The following is a 20,582-nucleotide window of genomic DNA, read 5'->3' as shown; positions in this document are numbered from 1 at the left end:
GAAGGAAGGCAGTAGCAGAGCAGGTGTTACTTAAGGGTTGAGTAGCCTCTGCTTGGTCCTTATCTAAAGGTGGATAAAAAGGGTCAGGGTGCAGCCACAAGATGAAAGGGGGTGGGGTTTACCTGTGATAGGGTCAGACATGTGTTTCTATGAATTGCAATTCACATGTTAGCTTTCTAAAAAAGTACTTATTTTTATTTCCAAAGTTATTCATGTTGTTTTATTTGTTCCTTTCAAACAGAAAATAGATACTCCCTTCAAAAATGGAGGATGGAAAGCCCGTTTGGGCACCACACCCTACAGATGGATTTCAAATGGGCAATATTGTAGATATTGGCCCTGACAGCTTAACCATTGAACCCTTGAACCAAAAAGGCAAGGTGAGTTTCTCAGAAAGATTTCAAAATTTGATTTTTTTTTCTATAGGTGTGGCCCTTCTTAATGAAATAGATATTCCTAGCTCAGTATAAGGGAAAACAATTTTCTGGTAAGTGAATCTTAGTTTTCTAGTGAGTTATTTATTGTTTTATATCGTAGGGGAAAAATGGGATCCTATCATAAAATCAGACAAATCTAGTGAGCCTTTCATATCATTTTTAAGAAATAGTTATATGATAAAATATGAACAGTAACATTTTTATTCCTTATATTGCTCAAGTTATTAATATGTCTGTGATGTAGTCAGTATATTACAAAAGTATGAAAAGTGAATGGGATTATTTTACCAAATTTTGCTTTTTGCATTAGCTTCTAGATGATTTTCTTAAGCTTTTTATTTACTTAAATTTATTAGCATGAGATTAGATACTTAATAGAGCATATTCTGTTAAGTACAGATACTTAAGTCTTAAACATACCTATCTATTATTATTGTGTTATAATGATAGCTTTTTGTTATAATGATAGTTTTTAAAACATAAAAGCATACTTTAATTTTGTACACATGGCATCTGTTTATTTTCTTTTTTGTTTTTTTTCCCAATGTTTATTTATTTTTGAGAGATAGAGTCAGAGCATGAGTAGGGAAGGGGCAGAAAGAGAGGGAGACACAGAATCCAAAGCAGGCTCCAGGCTCTGAGCTGTCAGCACAGAGCCTGACATGGGCCTTGAACCCATGAGAACCTTGAGACCATGACCTGAGCCAAAGTCAGATGCTTAATTGACTGAGCCACCCAGGCGCCCCTATTTCTTTTTATGCCTAGACATAGACTAGACAGTATTACAAAATGGGAGTTTGGGGAAAAAGTGATCTGGAGTCTCTTTGGTCTTCATGGGGACTGTAAGGTCTGCCTTTGTGGGAGAACTTAACAATTTTCAGTTTAATAAATACTGTTAAACACCTCTTACTAAATTAAATTTGTTGATGTCATTTGTTTACTTTAGACTTTGAGAATGTTCGTGAATAATTTATATTCTACTGATACATGGTTAACTAATGCCATATGACTGCCATCCTTCTGGGAACCTTAGAAAAACAAGGTGGATCTCTCATGAGGTCTTTTCACAGAGAAAACTATTCTGTTACTGTAAACAACCCAGGAACCTAAATGCATAATATATAATGTGCCATGTTAGAGGAGGCCAATTAAAGATGCTCTCAGGCAAGAAAACACAAAGTGTTTCTAGTTTTTCCTCTTATTAACCAAGGACCTCTTTGTACTTACAATGCCATACATGTTCAGAGAATGAAAGGGTTAAGAAATAAGTTAAATTATTTTCATGTATTTGAAATTGTAGGGGAAGGAAAATTTTCCTCTACTCTTTCAGGTCCCTGGCTGGACCTAAAAATCAACTGACATAAGACAGAGTCACTGTTAAAAAGCATACCATTTTTATTACATTTTTCCATGTACTTGGGAGCCTTCACAAGAGAATGAAGATCCAAAGAAGTGACCAGAGGAGAAAGGTTTTATACCTTTTTGACAAAGAAACAAAAAAATTTGTGAAGAATTGATAAGACAAACGGGGTTTGGGCTAAGGGTAGTAGTACATTGTGGTGAAGTAATTAGGAAGATAAGAGTTAGTATGACTAAGTTATAGATTTCTCTTGGCCTTGATTCCCTTTCTCTTCTTTCTTCCTGGTACAGGGAGGTCACTTTTCACATAGGAATTTTATGTCCTGATTTCAGGGATAAAAAGGAGGGTGACAGTGGCATTCTTTCACCTGCTGTTTCTCAAGAGCCGTTTAATTCAAAATGATCAGTATGTCAAAGTAGTATATTTAGGGAGGGATAGAAATTTAGTGAGCCTTTCATTATCCTTCAAAGTCTTTTTTCATTTTTGTTTAATGTATTTCATACGCACAGTAAATGAAAAGGCTGCAATGAAATGAAAAGTATTATTTTCTAAGTATATTCTATATATATTTTGTTATATCCACAGGTGACAAAATAATTCAGTTCAGTCATAGAGGAAACTTGATTTATGAATATATGCTTTTTCATATTTTAAATATCTTATGTGCTTTCAACTGTGCCTTATTAGTATTAATCAGGTACATATAGAGAACCAATAAAAACACTTAAGATTTAAAATGTGGAGTTATGAAAACTTATGGATCTGTAGGTTATTCTATAAATGAAGAAGCTTCTTTCCGTAAAAATGTTTTGGAGGTTAACAAATTCACAGGGATTGCTTCTAACTTTGATTTTTTTCCCTTCTCTCTGAGCAGGGTCTTAATAAATTATAAAATGACATAATAATCATACAGTTAAAAAGATCCATAAGAGAAGTAATCTTTTACTTAGGTAATTCCTGGTAGAGAGATCATCATCTTTTGAATATTAAGGAATTCAGTGCACAAAGTGATGGACAAGTCCAGTAGATCTGTTTGCTGATATAGTAGAAAGAATGGAAGAGGGTGTGATTGACTCTAGTGGGAAACATGCCTTTGATGATAGTAATGGCTTTTAAAATTTTTTGATTGTGACCAATAGTAAGAAATAGATTTTACATTGCATTTGATATGTGTGTTGTATGTGTGTGTATTTATAAGAAAGAGATTATATATGTCAGGGAGTAGTATTGTGCATGTGAATGCATATTCATGAATGAAACATTCTTACTGATGCATTCTGATGTTTTCTAATATCTTTTATTCTGTTAAAAATGCTGTCTTGAACCTCTAAGTCGATTTCATGTTCCCTATTTGCAGCAGACCGGACTTCAAGCTAAAGCCCTCAATATATGGCTTATTAAGGGTCTACATTTTCTTTCTCTCTCTACTTTGCTAGCCTTATCTTTTATCAACCAACCATTTCCTCCTCATACTCCTGCCATCTGCTTATTTCTAGTGTGTCTGTTCCTCCTTTTCTTCCATTCTTCCTCTCCAGTGTTTATCAAGCCCTCACCATGAACCAGATGGTTTTGGGTGCTTAGTGTCCTTGCTCACAGTACTCATTTTACTTGGAATGCCACTTTCCATAGTTTTTTACTTAGCAAATACTATTTATTTCTCAAGATTCTGATTGAGGTCACCTCCTTTATGAATTTTTTCCACAGATGCCTGATCTCTTCCTCCTCCTCCTATGCAGTAGAATTTACTGTTGATTACTTCTTAGGAGGAGTGGTAAAAATTCTTAGCTGCCTGTAATATTTTATCAGAAATGTTTGTTTACATTTCTCTGTCCCTCCCTGCTAGACTATAATCTTCTCAAATGCAGAAACGTATTTGTCCATTTGGTCATTGGAGCTTGATGTGCTGTGTTTGATGTGTGGTACATGTTTACTGCTGGTGATTAGTGTGTGCTTTGTTATGTGATCTTCCCTTGTTGGGAGAAAAAGCATCCTCCCTGTAAAAGAAAACAATTGCTTTAATGAAACAAATTTTCTTTCTTATTGAGAAAGAAGGCAGTAAAGGAGAGAAGATGAGGGCTGGTGGTAACTGGGGGATGAAGGAGGGAGGGAAACTATATTTTAGGACTCATTACCGGCCTTTTACTCCTGCTCTTAACCTTTCCATTTTAGGATTTTGTTGTCTTCCACTTCTCCATTTTCTGACTTTCTGGAACCTCTTCTGTTTCACGTGGCTCCTAACAAGATAGAACCCAAACCTGGGTCTGAGGAGTCCTTACCCTGTTTTCCACATCTGTGAAAGAATGCTAATGTCTGTGACTTTAGCAGTTATTTTTTAATGTGTTTTCCTATAGAATCATTGTTATAAATTGTGGATTGCTTTATATTACCATTAATATACTTAATACATTATGGATCAGTTCTGATTTTGTGGTCTATCCTCTAAACCTTTGCACATTTACAACATTAAGAACATGTGTACTGGGTTCCAAATAATTAACTTCCAGAGTTTTTAGGACATAAAAGTTTTCTAATTTAGGTGTGACTTTCAGTTGAGGTATTACCAGCAGCCTGGATTTTACTCTTTATAGCAGTAGCTTTGTGTTACACTCTTGCATATATGTACATATGTAGACCTATAAATATTATTTTAAAATAATTGAACATTTTTCCTTAGAGTTTTATTTGATATGGATGGAAACTTCAACCACAAGAGTAATTGTAATTGTTTGAGAAGTACAAATTTATAAATAACTGCTAGAATGATATGAATAAAATTTAATTCTCTTTAGGTGTAATTCTCTCTGGCAAGATACTATCTTAATTCTAGAGTTTCTGCCATAGCATTTAAGTGATATAATAAATACAGACTCATTCGTAGATATCTGTAATTTTATGGACCACATAGTTTTGGATACTGTTTATATTTCTGACACATTTCTGTACAGGAATTTGGATCTAATATGTTTTACTCAAACAATAGCATTAATTAAATAATAGTCTGTGCTGTTGGTATATCTGACTGACCGGATGTTACTTTTTTTTTTTTTTTTTTTACAATAAAATCACTATATACAAACATTAAAAATTTTATTTTTTAAAAAGTTGCTAAAGTACATACCATGTAAACTTAATATTTAGTTACTTCTGAGGGGCACCTGGGTAGGTCAGTTGGTTTAAGTGTCTGACTCTTGATTTTGGCTCAGGTTGTAATCTCATGGCTTGTGAGTTTGAGCCCCTCATCATGCTTGGGATTCTCTCTCTCCCCTTCCTTCTGCCCCTACCCCTCCTGCTCGCTCTCTCCAAAGAAATAAAACTTAAAAAACTTTTTAAAAAAAATATTAATATATTTCTTATTTTGTCTCATTCTGGGTGTTAGAGGACAGGATGTTTTTTATTGATTTCTATTATTGATTTTATATTCATGATAAAAGTGCATAATATTTGAGTAAAGTTATTATCCTCTTTTTGGGTTAGTGATTTATTTAATAGAAGGATCTTGTATTATATTTTAGTGAAGAGCATATTGTTGCTATTATTACAATGTATGCAACCAATTAAGTTCATTTATTTTTCTTACTGTTTATAAGCTGCTAGTTTAATGAGCTCTTGTTTTTTTGTTAGACATTTTTGGCTCTCATAAACCAAGTGTTCCCTGCAGAAGAAGACAGCAAAAAAGATGTGGAAGATAATTGTAAGTATCAAGTTAAAAAATAGTTCTTAGCACAGAAAAGGAAGCTATCCTTCCAAAAAACAAACCAGTGGTTATATTACTAGGTATACTATACTGGTTCAGAAGAAATGTAGCCTTTTGACATGAAGGTTCATGTGAATGGAGGAGCTCAAAAGTCCTGAATTCATTATTGTTTCACATTTGCACTATGGTGAAAGAGTCTCTTGAATGCCCTTTTAGTGTTATCTCAGTTGTGTAAATGTGGGGAATGGTAATAATTTACTATGAAGCCTGAACTAAAGATCTCTTGTTAACAGTTTGGAAAGAGTTATTTTGAGCCTCCTCTAGAATCAGATGATTTTTATGGTAGTATATGTGGTTCAGTAATTTGGAAGTTGAGTCAAGAGGACCCATTTAATGTCACTGTTTAAAGGAAACAGACATTAAAAAAATGTATAATAAGAGGAGCCTGCGTGGCATAGTTGGTTGAGCCTCCGACTCTTGATCTCTGCTCAGGTCATGATCTTGCGGTTTGTCAGTTCGAGCCCTGCATCGGACTCTGTACTGATGGCGTGAAGCCTGCTTGGGATTCTGTCTCTCCATCTCTCTGCCCCTCCCCAGCTTGTGCGCTCTCTCTCTCTCTCTCTCTCTCTCTCTCTCAAAATAAATTAACTTAAAAAGTTCTTTAAATGTATAAGTACTAATTGAAAAATTGATTTTAGGACATTATATTTTACCTTAGCATGTTTGGTGGAAAAACTATACAGTGAACCAGGCCATGTTTATTCTTTTGTTTTCAAGGTTAAGCAGTTTCATTTTTTTATTTGGCAGTAAATATTTAAGAATCATATCCAGTTGTCTTGGTATCATTATTGGTATCTGACATTAAAAACTGTCTACTTAACGAGGTACCTGAGTGGCTTAGTCAGTTAAGTGTCCAACTTCGGCTCAGGTCATGATCTCACAGTTTGTGAGTTGAGCCCTGCATCAAGTTCTGTGCTGACTTTGGAGCCTAGAACTTGCTTCAGATCCTGTATCTCCCTCTCTCTCTGCCCCTCCCCTGCTTGCACCCTGTCTCTCTCTCAAAAATAAATAAACATTAAAAACAAAAAACAATTCTCCATTTAAAACAGGTAAGAGGTGCCTGATTGGCTCTGTTGGTAGAGCATGCAATTCTTGATTTTAGGGTTTTGGGTTCAAACCTCACATTGGGTGTATTTTAAAAATAAAATCTTAAAAACAAAAAAAGGTAAGAGAAAGGAATGTATTTTGTCCTTGTTGATTTTTATTTAGAGTTCACATTTGAGTAAGCCTCTAATGTCCCAAGTATGGATGGGACAGCATGGAATAGTGGAGTAATAGGAGACACAAGGGACTCAGGGAGAGCCTGAGTTCACATTCTGACTATGCTGTTAGAAAGATGTGTGCCTGTGAGCAATTTATCTCTCCTCTTAGAGCATCTCATCTGTAAAATGGGAGTAATAATGTGTATGTGGCATGTTTAGAGATGATATATTTAAAATCCGTGGTGTAGTGCCTGACCTTCATCAGTCTCTCAAATGGTAGCTGTTATTATTTGGTGTAAGAGATTGAGGAAAAAAAATTTGGATTTCCGTTTTCCCAATTTCTCAAAATTGATGGAGAATTTGTCTTAACAGCAATCACAACAACAACAACAACAAAAACTGAAAAGAAAGTAAGTGCAAAAGAAAGAATGAGATTCTACTATATATAAAATAAGAGAGAATTCTGTTCTGTTAAAACTTCCTGGGACATTCAGAACTATGAATTAATCCTGTTCACATATTATAATAATGTTTTTTTTGTTTATATATCCACATGTAGCTAAACATAATAAATGGTTTTGAATTATTTCTAATGCATTAATAATAATTTTTTTTTTAACATTTATTTATTGTTGAGAGACAGAGACAGAGCATGAGCAGGGGAGGGGCAGAGAGAGAGGGAGACACAGAATCTGAAGTAGGCTCCAGGCTTTGAGCTGTCAGCACACAGCCCGATGCGGGGCTCGAACCCATGAACTGTGAGATCATGACCTGAGCTGACATTGGATGCTTAACCAACTGAGCCACCCAGGCGCCCCTGATCCATTAATATTTTAGAACTTGGTTGTATGATATTCTCTCTGCTTCCTTTAAGTAATAATTCCTACTCCCACAATACACTGCCCTGGGAACGCTAATCATTTAAACCTGTAGTGACATGTGAATGACTGCTTGCTCTCATTTCCTTTACCTTCTTCCACCAACACATCCCCAGATATTTCAGGAATATCTGTTAATGAAACTCAACTAAAATATCTGCCAATGGACAGAAGGATCTTCTTCTTAAATTGTAATGCATGGGCTATTCCGTTTTCATTAAGACGTGGAAAGGTAAATGGTATTTCACAATGGTTGTTCAGAAGAAGGTGAGAGATGGGGGAGTGGTTGAACATCGATAAGAAAAGATGACATGTAAGTCAGGCTCCTGGGACGAAGGTGGAAGAAGTGCAGGGATATAGAAAGGTTGGTGACCAGAACCTAAATTGGATACACCTCTGCTGCCTAACTCCTCTACATCTTTCTCAATTCAAGGGAAAGATACCATTCATCTGTTAGGAGGCTTCACCCACCAACTTACTTCTTGTTTTTTTCTGCCTTAAGTGGCATTAGGAAACAGTGAGACACATGTCCTGGGAAAGTGAACTGGCTACATTATATGACTATAGAAGCATGGGCAGTCTTTATTGAGATAGATATAGCAAGAGACTCTTGTTTGACAGAATTGATTAGGTACTGAATTTTATGTTAGGCATATATACAGTGTAGGTATAAGTACGACTTCCGTGAAGGATTAAGTAAACAAGCAAATTAATCAGGCATAGTTCTGCCCTCAAGGATCTATCTGGTTTAATAGCCAAAATCAGATATATACAAAATGATAATCATCATATAGGCAGTCTGGGCTAAGTACCATAAAGAAAGTACAAAGAAGAAAGTAGTTCTAGTGGTGGTGGTGGTGGCAGTAGCAAGAATGGGGAATTTTCCTTTGAGAGATAATTTTTGAACTGACCTTAGAGGATAGGTAGATTTTTGACACCTAGAGATATAGAGGTGGAGTCCAATGCATGAATATGTTTGGGTTTGATAAGTAGTTTAGTCTGCCTGCAAGTTAGACCATAGTAAAGGGAGTTGTGGAAAATTATATGAAAAGATCAGTTGAATGCAAGTTTAATAAAGGACTTGAATATCAGACTTGAATATGGACTTTGGTAGTTGATGGAATCTTGCTGATATATTTTGAGGAGGAGAGAGCTTTTTAATTAGTTTTCTAGCATAGTTAGATTCATGTGCTGAGTAGTCTGGATGGATTGGAGAAAAGAGAAAATGCTAATAATAGAAACAAAGTGGTTGGGAAAAAGTGGTTTTGTCTACTCCAGCATGTGGTAGAAATGGAGAAATGAAACTCAAGTGATTGGAGGGCTGGGAGAGTAGATTAGGCTGGGAGAATAGAGTAAATCAGAGTACATTATATTATTTTAATGTTACATATCATATAAGGCACATTAACAGTATTGTATGTATATGTGTATATATGTATGTATGTATATATATGTGTGTGTGTATATATATATATAATGTAATATTATACTCTGACATATGAGTAGAGCAGATCTCAGAAAAATAAGATTTCTACCCTGATTGTGTTGTTGAGTAGTTGCATGTCCTGGGTTAACACATACCATTTTTGCAGGACTCTTATTTCATATCAGTTGTGAAGTACTGACTGATCTGATGGCCCCACTCATTCTAAAATTTTATCTTTTGTAGTTTTTCTGTAAAATTCTGAGCATCAGATTTAATTAGTGGATTCACTTTGTTGTATTGAAAGTATATTAAAATCAATGCTATCTGAAGTAGTACTTTCTTTCCACTTGAATTGTACTGAACTTTTTAACCAGTGTTCATTAATGTGTACTCACTTGGTATTTGCTAGATGTACTTACTTGGTTGGAACTATGTTGTTTAATGATATCACTGTAACACATGTGTAGATTGGAGGTATTTTAAATTGGCCTCTGGGGTTTACATGTACCAGTGTTTTAAAAAGATGGAATTAAATCTAACCTAGTGGGTGGATTTTTAGCTTGGATCAAAGTGATTCAGATTTAGATAGTATTAATTTGATTTTACTTTTCGAATATTTAAAGATTTACAAATTTTATGTTTCAGGTTCACTAATGTATTTAAATGAAGCCACTCTTCTTCATAATATCAAAGTTCGATACAGTAAAGACAGAATTTATGTAAGTATTTTACCTATGATTTAGGTTTTTGTGGGGATAATTGTTTTACATGCTACTGTTTGATTTTGTTAAGCTTCAAATTTTCTAACAGATCAAATCTTGTTCTGAGCCTATTGAATAGAGTATGACCTCCATGTGGATAAGGATTTTTTTCTAAAAGTTTACTGCTCTAATTCCATGGCTAGGAACATGCATCATACATCATAGGCACTTAATAAATATTTGTGGAATGAAACAATGAATTCAGAGCATCATCTTTCAGACTTGAAAATGTCCAATTTAGTTTAAAAAAATTAATTATTTTGGGTTTTGATTTCTTATTTTTGGTATATGTCTATAGATACGTTAATTCACTATTCACAGTATTCTGCAAAAATTTAAGATAACTATAAAGAATATATGTTGAAATAAAAATTTTGATGGTAAAGAAATGTACATTAAAGTAGAAGGCAGTGCCTGAGGAAATCTTAAGAACATCAAAACACTGATCATAGAAATAGTTGCAATATTTCATTAAACCCGAGATGACTTACCTTAAAAAACCAGAATATTAAAAAACGAAAGACAATGCTTTTAATATAAGCTAGGGTTTACACCACATTTTTCAGATGGATACTTAACTGGTATGTTTTAATTATAATTATTCATTGGGTATGTATGAGGTTTTTATTTTAATATGACCTACTTGTAAATTCCTTTGTTGGCTGGAGATAAATTACCACACTGTAGTTCTCCTGTTCTAAAGATGGGACTCCATTATTTTTGAAAGAAGAAAACACATGGCTTCTTTGACTCTCCCCAGATCAAATAGCAGTCTTAATCTTTTATATCACTATCAATTCTCCTAATTATACTCACTTAATTCTGACTAAATTACCTTTGTCTTTGCCATCTGTCCAAGTAGTGACAGCTGGGAAATAGAACTAGTCTTTTTAGAAGAGTTTACTTGCTGTCTTTCAATTGTATATAATATTAGTCCTCACTTTCTTGTTTGATTTTTTTTTTTTTTTTTCAAATTCAACTAGTCAGGGAATATATTTGGGTTGATATATGGTTATTTTTTTTAATTTTTTTATTTTTTGGTTATTCGTGATTAGAAATATATTTAGAAGCAAAACTCACTCAGTCGGCAGACTCATACTTAGTATCTGATGTGTGCTAAATGCTGTTTTAGTTACCAAAATAATGCCCATTTTTAAAATTTGTTAAAACAAATTTGTTTTTTCTTTAATTTTTTTTTAAAGTTTATTTATTTTCGAGACAGAGATAGAGCATGAACGGGGGAGGGGCAGAGAGAGAGGGAGACACAGAATCGGAAGTAGGCTCCAGGCTCTGATCCATCAGCCCAGAGCCCGATGCGAGGCTCGAACTCATGGACCGCGAGATCGTGACCTGAGCTGAAGTCAGACGCTTTACCAACTGAGCCACCCAGGCGCCCCAAAACAAATTTGTTTTAACAGATTTGTTAATCTTTGAAGTAGAACTGGTCACTATTTTGTCTGTACATGTCTTATATTAATAACTTGGTGGTAGAGCAATCATATTTATTTGAGCAAATTTTAATTGTATATTTTTTCTAGAAGTTTGGAAAATTTTTATTACTTTTTTAAAATTTTAAAATATGTTATTTATTTATTTTTGAGAGAGAGAGTAAGTAGGGGAAGGGCAGAGAGAGAGAGGGAGACAGAGGATCCGAAGCGGGCTCTGTGCTGACAGCAGAGACACGAGCTCACAAACCGTGAGTTCATGACCTGAGCTGAAGTTAGACATTCAACCAACTGAGCCACCCAAGCACTCTGGAAAATTTTTATTACTTTTATAAGAATGATTATCCTTTTTAAGAATTGAGATACTTTATTTTTATTTGGGATGTTTATACAAAAGCTTAACACTCATAGGATTTTCATTGGTTTTTTAATGTTTCTTTGTTGGTGTGGTATTGCACATGCTGACCTGTCCATTAATAACTGAAGGTTTACATGCATATTAATTATACTTTCAAGAAAATTAGTTTTCTTTTTTTCACATTTAGTTGACCTATAAGTCTTTTCTAAATTGCATGATTGATAGAAAAAATGATCTATTTGTGAAACTTAAGTTTTGGTTTCTCATGTATAATGTCTGTATCACTCTGGAGTATTTTAGGGTTATTCCTAGCTTTTTAGATCTTTCTTAACCGAAGATACGTATGCAGTTAGGCAAATGACCTCTATTAGTGGCTGTTTGGCATCATCAGCTTCTGTTTGGAAAACCAGTGTTTTCAAAGTTAACTGAAGCCATGATTAGTATGTTTTTTTAGCCAATTATGTCTTTTGGTTATAAAACCATCAAAATAACCATCTAGTTATTATTACTATAACATATGGAAGAGGAGGAAACAGTTTGAAATAAGAGTTTACATTTGATATTTTTCTATTTCTCATCAACCAGAATTATCACTGTTCTTCCTTACAGTTGAGTAGAACTCACATTTAACATTTTTATTGGTTACTAATATCTCTGTAACTTTCCTTTGTCTCCCACAGAAATATTTTAAAAATTTAAAAATTAAAATTTTTTTTATTCCATTGCAGTAAACATCTTTGAGAGCATTCACTGAATTTTAGATTAGTAATCTGAGAGTTCAGGGTTTCTGCATCATTTCCCTTCTACAACTAGAAGCAGAAAAGAGAAAAGTATGGTAGAAAAGAGAAAAAATATGGTCCTGCCTGCCCTAGTTTGGCCAGTAAACCACTGCTAATTGCTAAACCACAACTCTTTTTCTACCCACAAGGAATTTTATAAATCCTATTGGTGCTTTTTTTCTGGTCTTTTAGAACCACAGTTAAATTCCAAATTTAAAAGCAAACTTAAGTTGCTCATTAAACATTTAGCCTGTCAGTGTTCTAGGCAATGGTTAGCATATGTTGTTTTGCAAAAATCTGGGACTAAGTGGTCACCACAGCACTAAATCAGTCTTTGGCGTTCAGTGATGGGGATAGGCCTAGAGGATCCTGTGAGTTATATTAAGCTCTTCGGTAGCACTGTAAATAAAGTAGTCCAGGTGAGGAATATAAATGACCAAAACTCGAGCTGTAGAAATAGAACTAGGAGGATGGCTTCCATAAATGGAGTCAACAGAAGAAGGCTAATTGATATGGAGACTTCGACACTGCTCTTTGTCTGTGGCTTGGTGGTGATGCCATGAACCAGGGGGCAGGGGTTGCATATAGGAGGAGAGCATTTTCTTTGAGGCAAACGGTGTGGGGGGGGGGCGGTCAAGAGAGATAATCTTGATTTTGGATATGCAGAGTTTGAGATGCAGATGGGGTGAGAAGATGAAAATATTTATTAAAAGTTAGAGAAATACAGGTCCTGTAGAGGGAATGTTTAGGGCTGGAAATGCCGATTTAGGAGTCCTAATTTATATAGAGAATTAAAGGTGTCTATTTGCTGAATTTTCTTTTTCCTATGACCCTTGTTTAGTTTTATTTTTTAATTTTTTTAATGCTTATTTGTGAGAGAGAGGGAAAGAGAACACGCATGTGCGAGAGCAAGTGGAGGAGGGGCAGAGAGAACAGGAGACACAGAATCCCAAGCAGGCTTCAGACTCTGAGCTGTCAGCACAGAGCCTGACGTGGGGCTCGAACTCACAAACTGCAAGATCATGACCTGGGCCGAAGGCAGACACTTAACCACTGAGCCACCCAGGCACCCTGACCCTTGTTTGGTTTTAAATGAAAATGAACTATTGGAAAATTTTACATTTATGCCTTTTCTGTTTAGACATATGTCGCCAACATTCTGATTGCAGTGAACCCATACTTTGACATACCTAAAATATATTCTTCAGAAACAATAAAGTCGTATCAAGGAAAATCTCTTGGAACAATGCCACCTCATGTCTTTGCAATTGGTAAGTAATTTAATTGTATTTTAATTTTTTGCCTTATACAAATTTGCTGTTTTTCTTTTGGGTTAATAAAAGATACCATGAATTGAATATGTATTTTGGTGGGCCTTTATGCATTTTGAATGTATCACCTTTATTTAGGAGCATGTATCTTATACTGGATAGGGAAGACTACTTTTGCAGAATGGGGCAATTGTACATCATTATTTTTGTTAAATGTCTGTGTCCTCTTAAGTTTGTCCACCCAGTTGAAAGTAGGACATAATAAAAGCTGACATAATGGTTCTTTTTGACTTCTCAGCACGATTAGCTCCATCTTGAAAGTGTCCTTCTTCATAGCTTTGGAGCTCAGACTTTCCAGTGTTACCCAGGTCATCACTTGTGAGGGTGTTACTAGGGCTAGATAAGAGTTTGTTAAGAGCTGACGTTTTCCATGCCTTATCTTGCATCAGGGGTTTATAGAATATTAAGGATTGAAAACGATATATGCTTCTAGGGAATCTGTGTGGGAAGATAGCAGTCTTTGCTTTCTTGGGTCTTCTCTCATTTTTTTTTTTTTTTTTTTAAGTTTATTTATTTTGAGAGAGGGAGAGAGCATGAGTAAGGAAGGGGCAGAGAGAGAAGGAGAGAGAGAGAATCCCAAGCAGGCTCAGAGCCCATCGTGGGGCTTGAAGTCATGAACCGTGAGATCACCACCTGATCCAAAGTCAGATGCTTAACTGAGTGAGCCACCCAGGTGCCCAGGTTTTCTCTCATCTTGAAGGACTTTAGCTCTGAGGAACATAGAGATGGAGCTTTTTGACACACATACTCTCATAGCTGGTGACTGCAAGTACAAAGATGTTAGTTAACCCTTTGGATCCAGACATAACCAACAGTTAAGTGCTGACATGTTTTGGTACTAGTTCTTGGTGCAGTCTGTTTCGCTTTGGGCTTTCTTTTCATGCCTGTGTTTTGGCCAAGCTAGGCTTCACTTCCTAATTTGGCTGACTTGTGTACTGTGTACTACTACACAGAGTGACTATGTCACCCAAATCCAGTGCAATAGCAGATTGACTTTTAGTTCTGAGATGCTCTGATGGTCGTTAGTATGCTTTCTATGAGCTAGCAAAATGGTACAAAATCCTTAGAACCTGAATATGACCAAGCTCATTACTGGAGAGAAATTATATGTTCAAAATGTAAATAAACTGACTTTTATTTTTAGTTCTTTACTGTTAAACATTTAGAATGATATGAAAGTGAGTGGAACAGATTGCTGATAAATTGGGCAGAAGGATGTGTATACTCTTGCATGTAGTTTGCATTTGGTCTAATAGAGTAAAAGCCATTTGTAAAGCCTTTTCTTCACTTGTATGGGTAGCATATGTCTGAAGTGAGAAATAATTGTGTTATAGGGTTAAATTGGTTAGAACCTAATTTTGAATTAAAATTGTTTTTAAATTAAAAAAAATTTTTAATTTATTTTTTAGGGAGAGGGGAAGAGAGTGTGTGTGTGTGCACGAGCAGGGGAGGGGCAGAGGAAGAGGGAGAGAGAAAATCTCAAGTAGGCTCCATGCCCAGTGAGGAGCCCAATGCAGGCTCAATCTCATGACCCTGAGATCATGACCTGAACTGAAATCAAGAGTCAGAGACTGAGCCACCCAGGCACCCCTGAATTAAAATTGTTTTAATATGAGACTACTTTAACAGAATTAAATTGTGCTCAACTTGTGTTTTTAATACTACCACACAGATTTTGCATTTATGTATTTATTTTTTCCAGCAGAACTTTTGTTTGCCAGATTTCTTAATTGGTAGGTGTTAACTTGCTTTTCTCTGGGGCCCTCATTAGTTATGCATTGTGAGCATTTTGTTTTGTTTTGTTTTGTTTTAGACCTGCTTTGGAATTGGGAAGAACTGAGCCACAGCTCATAATATGAAAACATTTTAGTGCAAAAAATTAAGAGTTGTTTATTTGGATTTCATATTACTTAGCTGTCAGGGTAGTAAGATAGGACATTTAGTGTAAAAACTATTTAGAGATGTTTTGAACACTTGAGTGATTTTATTTTAAAATGTTACTAGCTGTATGGGTGCCTGGGTGGCTCAGTTGGTTAAGCCTCCGACATCGGCTTGGGTCATGATCTCATGGTCTGTGAGTTTGAGCCCCTCGTCAGGCTCTGTGCTGACAGCTCTGAGCCTGGAGCCTGCTTCAGATTCTGTGTCTCCCTCTCTCTCTGCCCCTACCTTGCTCAGTCTCTCTCTCTCTCAAAAAGTAAATAAACATTAAAATTTTTTAAATGTTACTAACTGTAAACATACATTTATAATTTCTTTAAGAGCAAGTGTTCTTTGATAGTAAAATAACTTTCAGTCATTTAGTAAATTTGTATTTAACACACTGCTCATTATTAATGTGTTATTTTAACCCTAGCTGATAAGGCTTTTAGAGACATGAAAGTGCTCAAGATGAGTCAGTCTATCATCGTATCTGGAGAATCAGGAGCTGGCAAAACAGAAAATACAAAATTTGTTTTAAGGTGAGGAGTATTTAGCTAACCTGGAATATTTTGAACAGGTTGTTTTTTTTGTTTTTTTTTTTTATTTTTGGTAAAAAAATATCTATCTATCTATCGCATAACATCTATCTATCTATCTATCTATCTATCTATCTATCTATCTATCTATCTATCTATCGCATAACATTTACCAGTTCAAGCATTTCTAAGTGTGCAGTTCAGTAGTATTACATATATTCACATTGTTCACCTAATATCCAGGAATTTTTATTTCACAAAACTGAAACTGTGTGCTCATTGAACAACTCCATTTTCCCCTATCCCAGCCCCTGGCAATTACCTTTCTGCTTTCTGCTTCTGTGATTTTGACTACTCTAGATACCTCATATGAGTGAATCATACAGTATTTGTCTTTCTGTGACTGGCTTATTCCACTTACATAATGTCCTCAAATTTTATCCATGTTGTATCATGTGTCACAATTTCCTTTCCAAGGTGAATACACCTGTGGGGTATGAATATACCACATTTTGTTTACTCATTCATTCATCAGTGGGTGCTTTGGTTATTTCCACGTCTTGGCTGTTAGGAATAGTGCTACTGTGAATGTGTTGTGAACAAAGAGATACAAATATGTCTTTCATTGAACAGGTTGACTTTGAATACATTTGCATACTTTATTTATTTTATTTTTTAAAAATATTTTATTTTTAAGTAATCTCTACACCCAGTGTGGAGCTTGAACCCACAACCTCCAGATCAAGAGTTGTATGCTCCACTGACTGAGTCAGCCAGGTACCCCTTCCATACTTTATGACACAGTTTAAAATGGTGGGGTCTTGGTGTACCTGGGTGGCTTAGTCAGTAAAGCGTCCGACTTCGGCTCAGGTCATGATCTCACAGCTTGTGAGTTCGCCTTGCATTGGGCTCTGTGCTGACAGCTCAGAGCCTGGAGCCTGCTTCCGATTCTGTGTCCCTCTCTCACTCTTCCTGTCTCCTGCTCATGCTCTGTCTCTCTCTTGCTCTTTCTCTCTCAAGAATAAATAAAACATTAAAAAAAAATGTTTAAAAAGCTATAACAGAATAGTTGCATTTAAATATAAATTTGTAAATTTTAAATAAATAGTTGTAGTGGTGATCCAAGTTTAAATTTTACATGCGTTAAATGATATTAAAATTACAAATATAATATGTACAATGTTACAGTCATGTAAATTTTTTACCTGTATTTTAAACAGATACCTGACTGAATCCTATGGAACAGGTCAAGATATTGATGATAGAATTGTTGAAGGTATTGTTAATTTTTTAAATTCTTATTTTTTATTGTTAGATATGTACTGAAATTGACTTATGAGAATCCTCTAGGTGGTCTGGAATGTTCTCCCAGAGATCCAAAAGTCCCTTCCATTTCCTACAAATCTTTGCTCATGTATATTCTCCTTTATTTAATATCTGTTGTCTTCCCTCTCACCCCAGGTAAGTGTTAAGAGGGCAGAGATTTTTATCTATTACAGTTCCCTGGAATAGTGTTTAATACGTGGGATATGATCCATAAATATGTTTTGGATGAATGAAAGAAATATAGGATACTTTCTGGTCTCCTGTTTGTTTAGTTGACCCTGTGTTTTGTAAAAAAGGAGAGAGGAAGAGGGTTATTTGGAATTAAAATGCTTTTTTGGGGAAATCATTTTAATGAATAGGTACAGTTGGAAGGCAGGAGTCTGTAAATTGATTTCCTTAAGGTCAGTGCTTGCATACCCCTTACCAAGTCTTCTTGTACCTCATTTGGAAACAACTGTTCCAGTCTACCACCGTGTTGAATCTGTACCACCCTCCTGCATCATAGATTCCTCTCTGGTCTCCCCACTTAAGTTTTTGCTTCCCTGTAATCTATTCTCTGTGTGGAAATTGGGATGATCTTTTCAATCTTTTAATGGCTTAATATTGCTCTGAAGATACAGCTGCAAATCTGTAACATCACTAACAGTGCTCTGTGTGGTCTGGCCTCTGTCTCCTTTGCTCTAATTGAGCCATGTTTCCTTTGAGTCCTTATACTTTATTCATGGTGGTCTCCTTGTAGTTTTATGAGGTGTTTTGAGCCTATGTGGACACTCCTTCTCCTTCCTCCTTCCTCACTTTCTGGTATGAGGCAGTCAGTAAATATTTTCATAATGATGATGATGAAGTTAACATATGGAGATGTATTACACATTGTCTGATTTGCTGAAAATCTGTTCCTAATTTGAATCCCTACAGAATGAGGTAAGTACTATTTTATCCCTACTTTACAGATTAAAAACTGAGGTAAAAAGATCTTAAGTAACTTGCTGAAGAGCATATAGCTCATCAGTTGTGGAAGTGGGATATAAACTCAGGCATCTTAAGAAAAAAAAATAAACTCAGGCATTGTAACTATGTGCTGTACTGAGAGCAGATTTTAATACTCTTAGTATTTTAAAGAAAAATTTCAGTTGGACAGAAATTTATTGAGGGGCTTCTGTGTTCATTCATTTTGCTACATTATAGCTAGCAGGTGTTATGTTCTTTTTTTCACAGTTGTGAAATATGAGTGTGGATGAACGTAAATTCAACTCTGATAAACATTTTTAAAGTTTGCAGCAATCATGTTTTTCATGTTTCTTGACATAATTTTATAGTTTTACTTATAGTTCTCACTGTGCTTTTGTAACATACCCAGGTTTGAAGATCTAATAAGTAGTGGTTAATTCACAGTAAAGTACCTCACTTTAATGAGGGAATCACCCTTTAAAATTGAATAAATAAAAAGAACAAATTATGAGTTAATTCAATAAAATACTAATTAGTATTCTGATTTGTTTACTTGAGGTACAAATGTGCTTGCAAATTGGATATAAACCTGGTTTCTTCTGTGAGAATGTAGTGTACAACATGTAGAGTGCTGTAGTTGAGAAAAGTTGGAAAGTGTTATTCCAGCTCCTTACTAGAGGATAGTAGATGTTAACTAGAAGAACATAGAAATCATTTGGTGGTGTCTTCAATTGAAAATTGGTTGTTGGTTTTAGAATGAATGTATCAATAATATTACTGTAATTTTCTAGTAGGCTCTTATCCTAATTTTGGATATTTTACTTAATATATTAAACCCTTCAGCAAAAACTAGTAGATCTCTGTAGAGGAGTTGGGGAGACCTGTAATTGAGTTCCCCTTTTGCCACTAGCCAGTCATGTGGCTTTCCATAAGTCAGTTGATTTTGTTAGGCCTCAGTTTTCTTGCTCATCTGAAAGGTTAGATGTATATGCAAACATTTTTCAGTTTTAATACTTTGTTACTTTTTTTTTGGAAAGTGAAACAATCGGAAAGTGATCTTTAAAAGAGTTTGGATACTTGTTAATAAGCTTTCTACTGTGGATTGTGTAAGAGAGATGGACTTTAATAAAATGTTTCATAAAAATATTATAGTAATAAGCACCATAAAGCAGTTTATGAGGCTGCAGATGGAGAAACATGTAAGATTGGCACTAATCTAGTATATTTATAGTTGAGACTGGTGAGTATAAGAATAGAGTCCAGTAAATCTTCCTTAGTCATATGTGTGTAGATTATAAGATAAAAACAATTAAAATTTTACATTTGTTCATTGGGAGTTTAAGTTTTTTTTTTCTTATTAAGCTTTTTATTGTAATTCCATTATAGTTAACATAAATGTTACATTAGTTTCAGGTGTACAATATAGTGATTCAGCAGTTCTGTACATCATTTCTCAGTGCTCATCATAAGTGTACTCTTCTTAATCCCTTTTGCCTATTTAACCCATCCCCCTACTCACCTCCCCTCTGACATGCTTTATTTTAAACAAGTACTCTTGTTTAAAGTTGTTATTTTTTTTTTCAACAAGAACATTTTTTACTTGAAGCATACTTCAGAATACGGGTTCTAAAAGATATGTATAAAACATTCCATTCAAGAAAAATAGAATACACATTTTCCTCAGGTACACATAGAAGAATCCCCTGGTTAAATCACATAAAAAGAGACATGACAAATAGTATAAATTTAAGAAGTCTGATAGCATACCAAGTATATTCTCTAACTACAGTGGTACAAAACTAGAGATCAACAATAAAACAAAGCTGGAAAATGTACAATGTAAATACTAAATATTTAATATGTAAATATTAAATAACACACTATCACACAAACAGTGGACCAAGTGGGAAATCATGTGGCAAATCAAAATAGGTTTCAAAAGAAAAAAGCAACACAATATTCCAAGACCTATGGGATGCAGCAAAAGCCGATGTTAGAGTGAAATTTATGCTATAAATGCTTGTATTAAGAAAAAAAGTTCAAGTAAACAATTTCACATTACACCACAAGGACCTAGAAAAAGAAGAAACTTAGCTGAATTTAGTAGAGGAAGGAAAGCAC

General features: G+C 34.9%; 1 protein-coding gene across 7 annotated transcripts in view; it reads left to right on the top strand.

Moving 5' to 3' along the window:
* Positions 1 to 20,582, top strand: part of MYO6 (myosin VI) — a 143,882-nt gene that overhangs the window by 58,000 nt on the left and 65,300 nt on the right. For all 7 annotated transcript variants that reach the window (XR_008422976.1, XM_019442694.2, XM_053904708.1 and 4 more), the window contains exons 2-7: positions 242 to 380; positions 5,419 to 5,488; positions 9,703 to 9,776; positions 13,542 to 13,671; positions 16,085 to 16,190; positions 17,408 to 17,463. Coding sequence is in view for 6 of the 7 variants with exons in the window: in XM_019442694.2 (XP_019298239.1) it covers positions 264 to 380; positions 5,419 to 5,488; positions 9,703 to 9,776; positions 13,542 to 13,671; positions 16,085 to 16,190; positions 17,408 to 17,463 (553 nt within the window). In the remaining variant the exon portion in view is untranslated. The remainder of the gene's footprint in view (positions 1 to 241; positions 381 to 5,418; positions 5,489 to 9,702; positions 9,777 to 13,541; positions 13,672 to 16,084; positions 16,191 to 17,407; positions 17,464 to 20,582) is intronic.

This window comes from Panthera pardus, unplaced genomic scaffold, assembly GCF_024362965.1.
Source record: "Panthera pardus isolate Hobbes unplaced genomic scaffold, ASM2436296v1 HiC_scaffold_17, whole genome shotgun sequence".
Lineage (NCBI taxonomy): Eukaryota > Metazoa > Chordata > Mammalia > Carnivora > Felidae > Panthera > Panthera pardus.
Note: the sequence above shows the minus strand (reverse complement) of the source record. Positions and strands in the feature narration are given on the sequence as shown.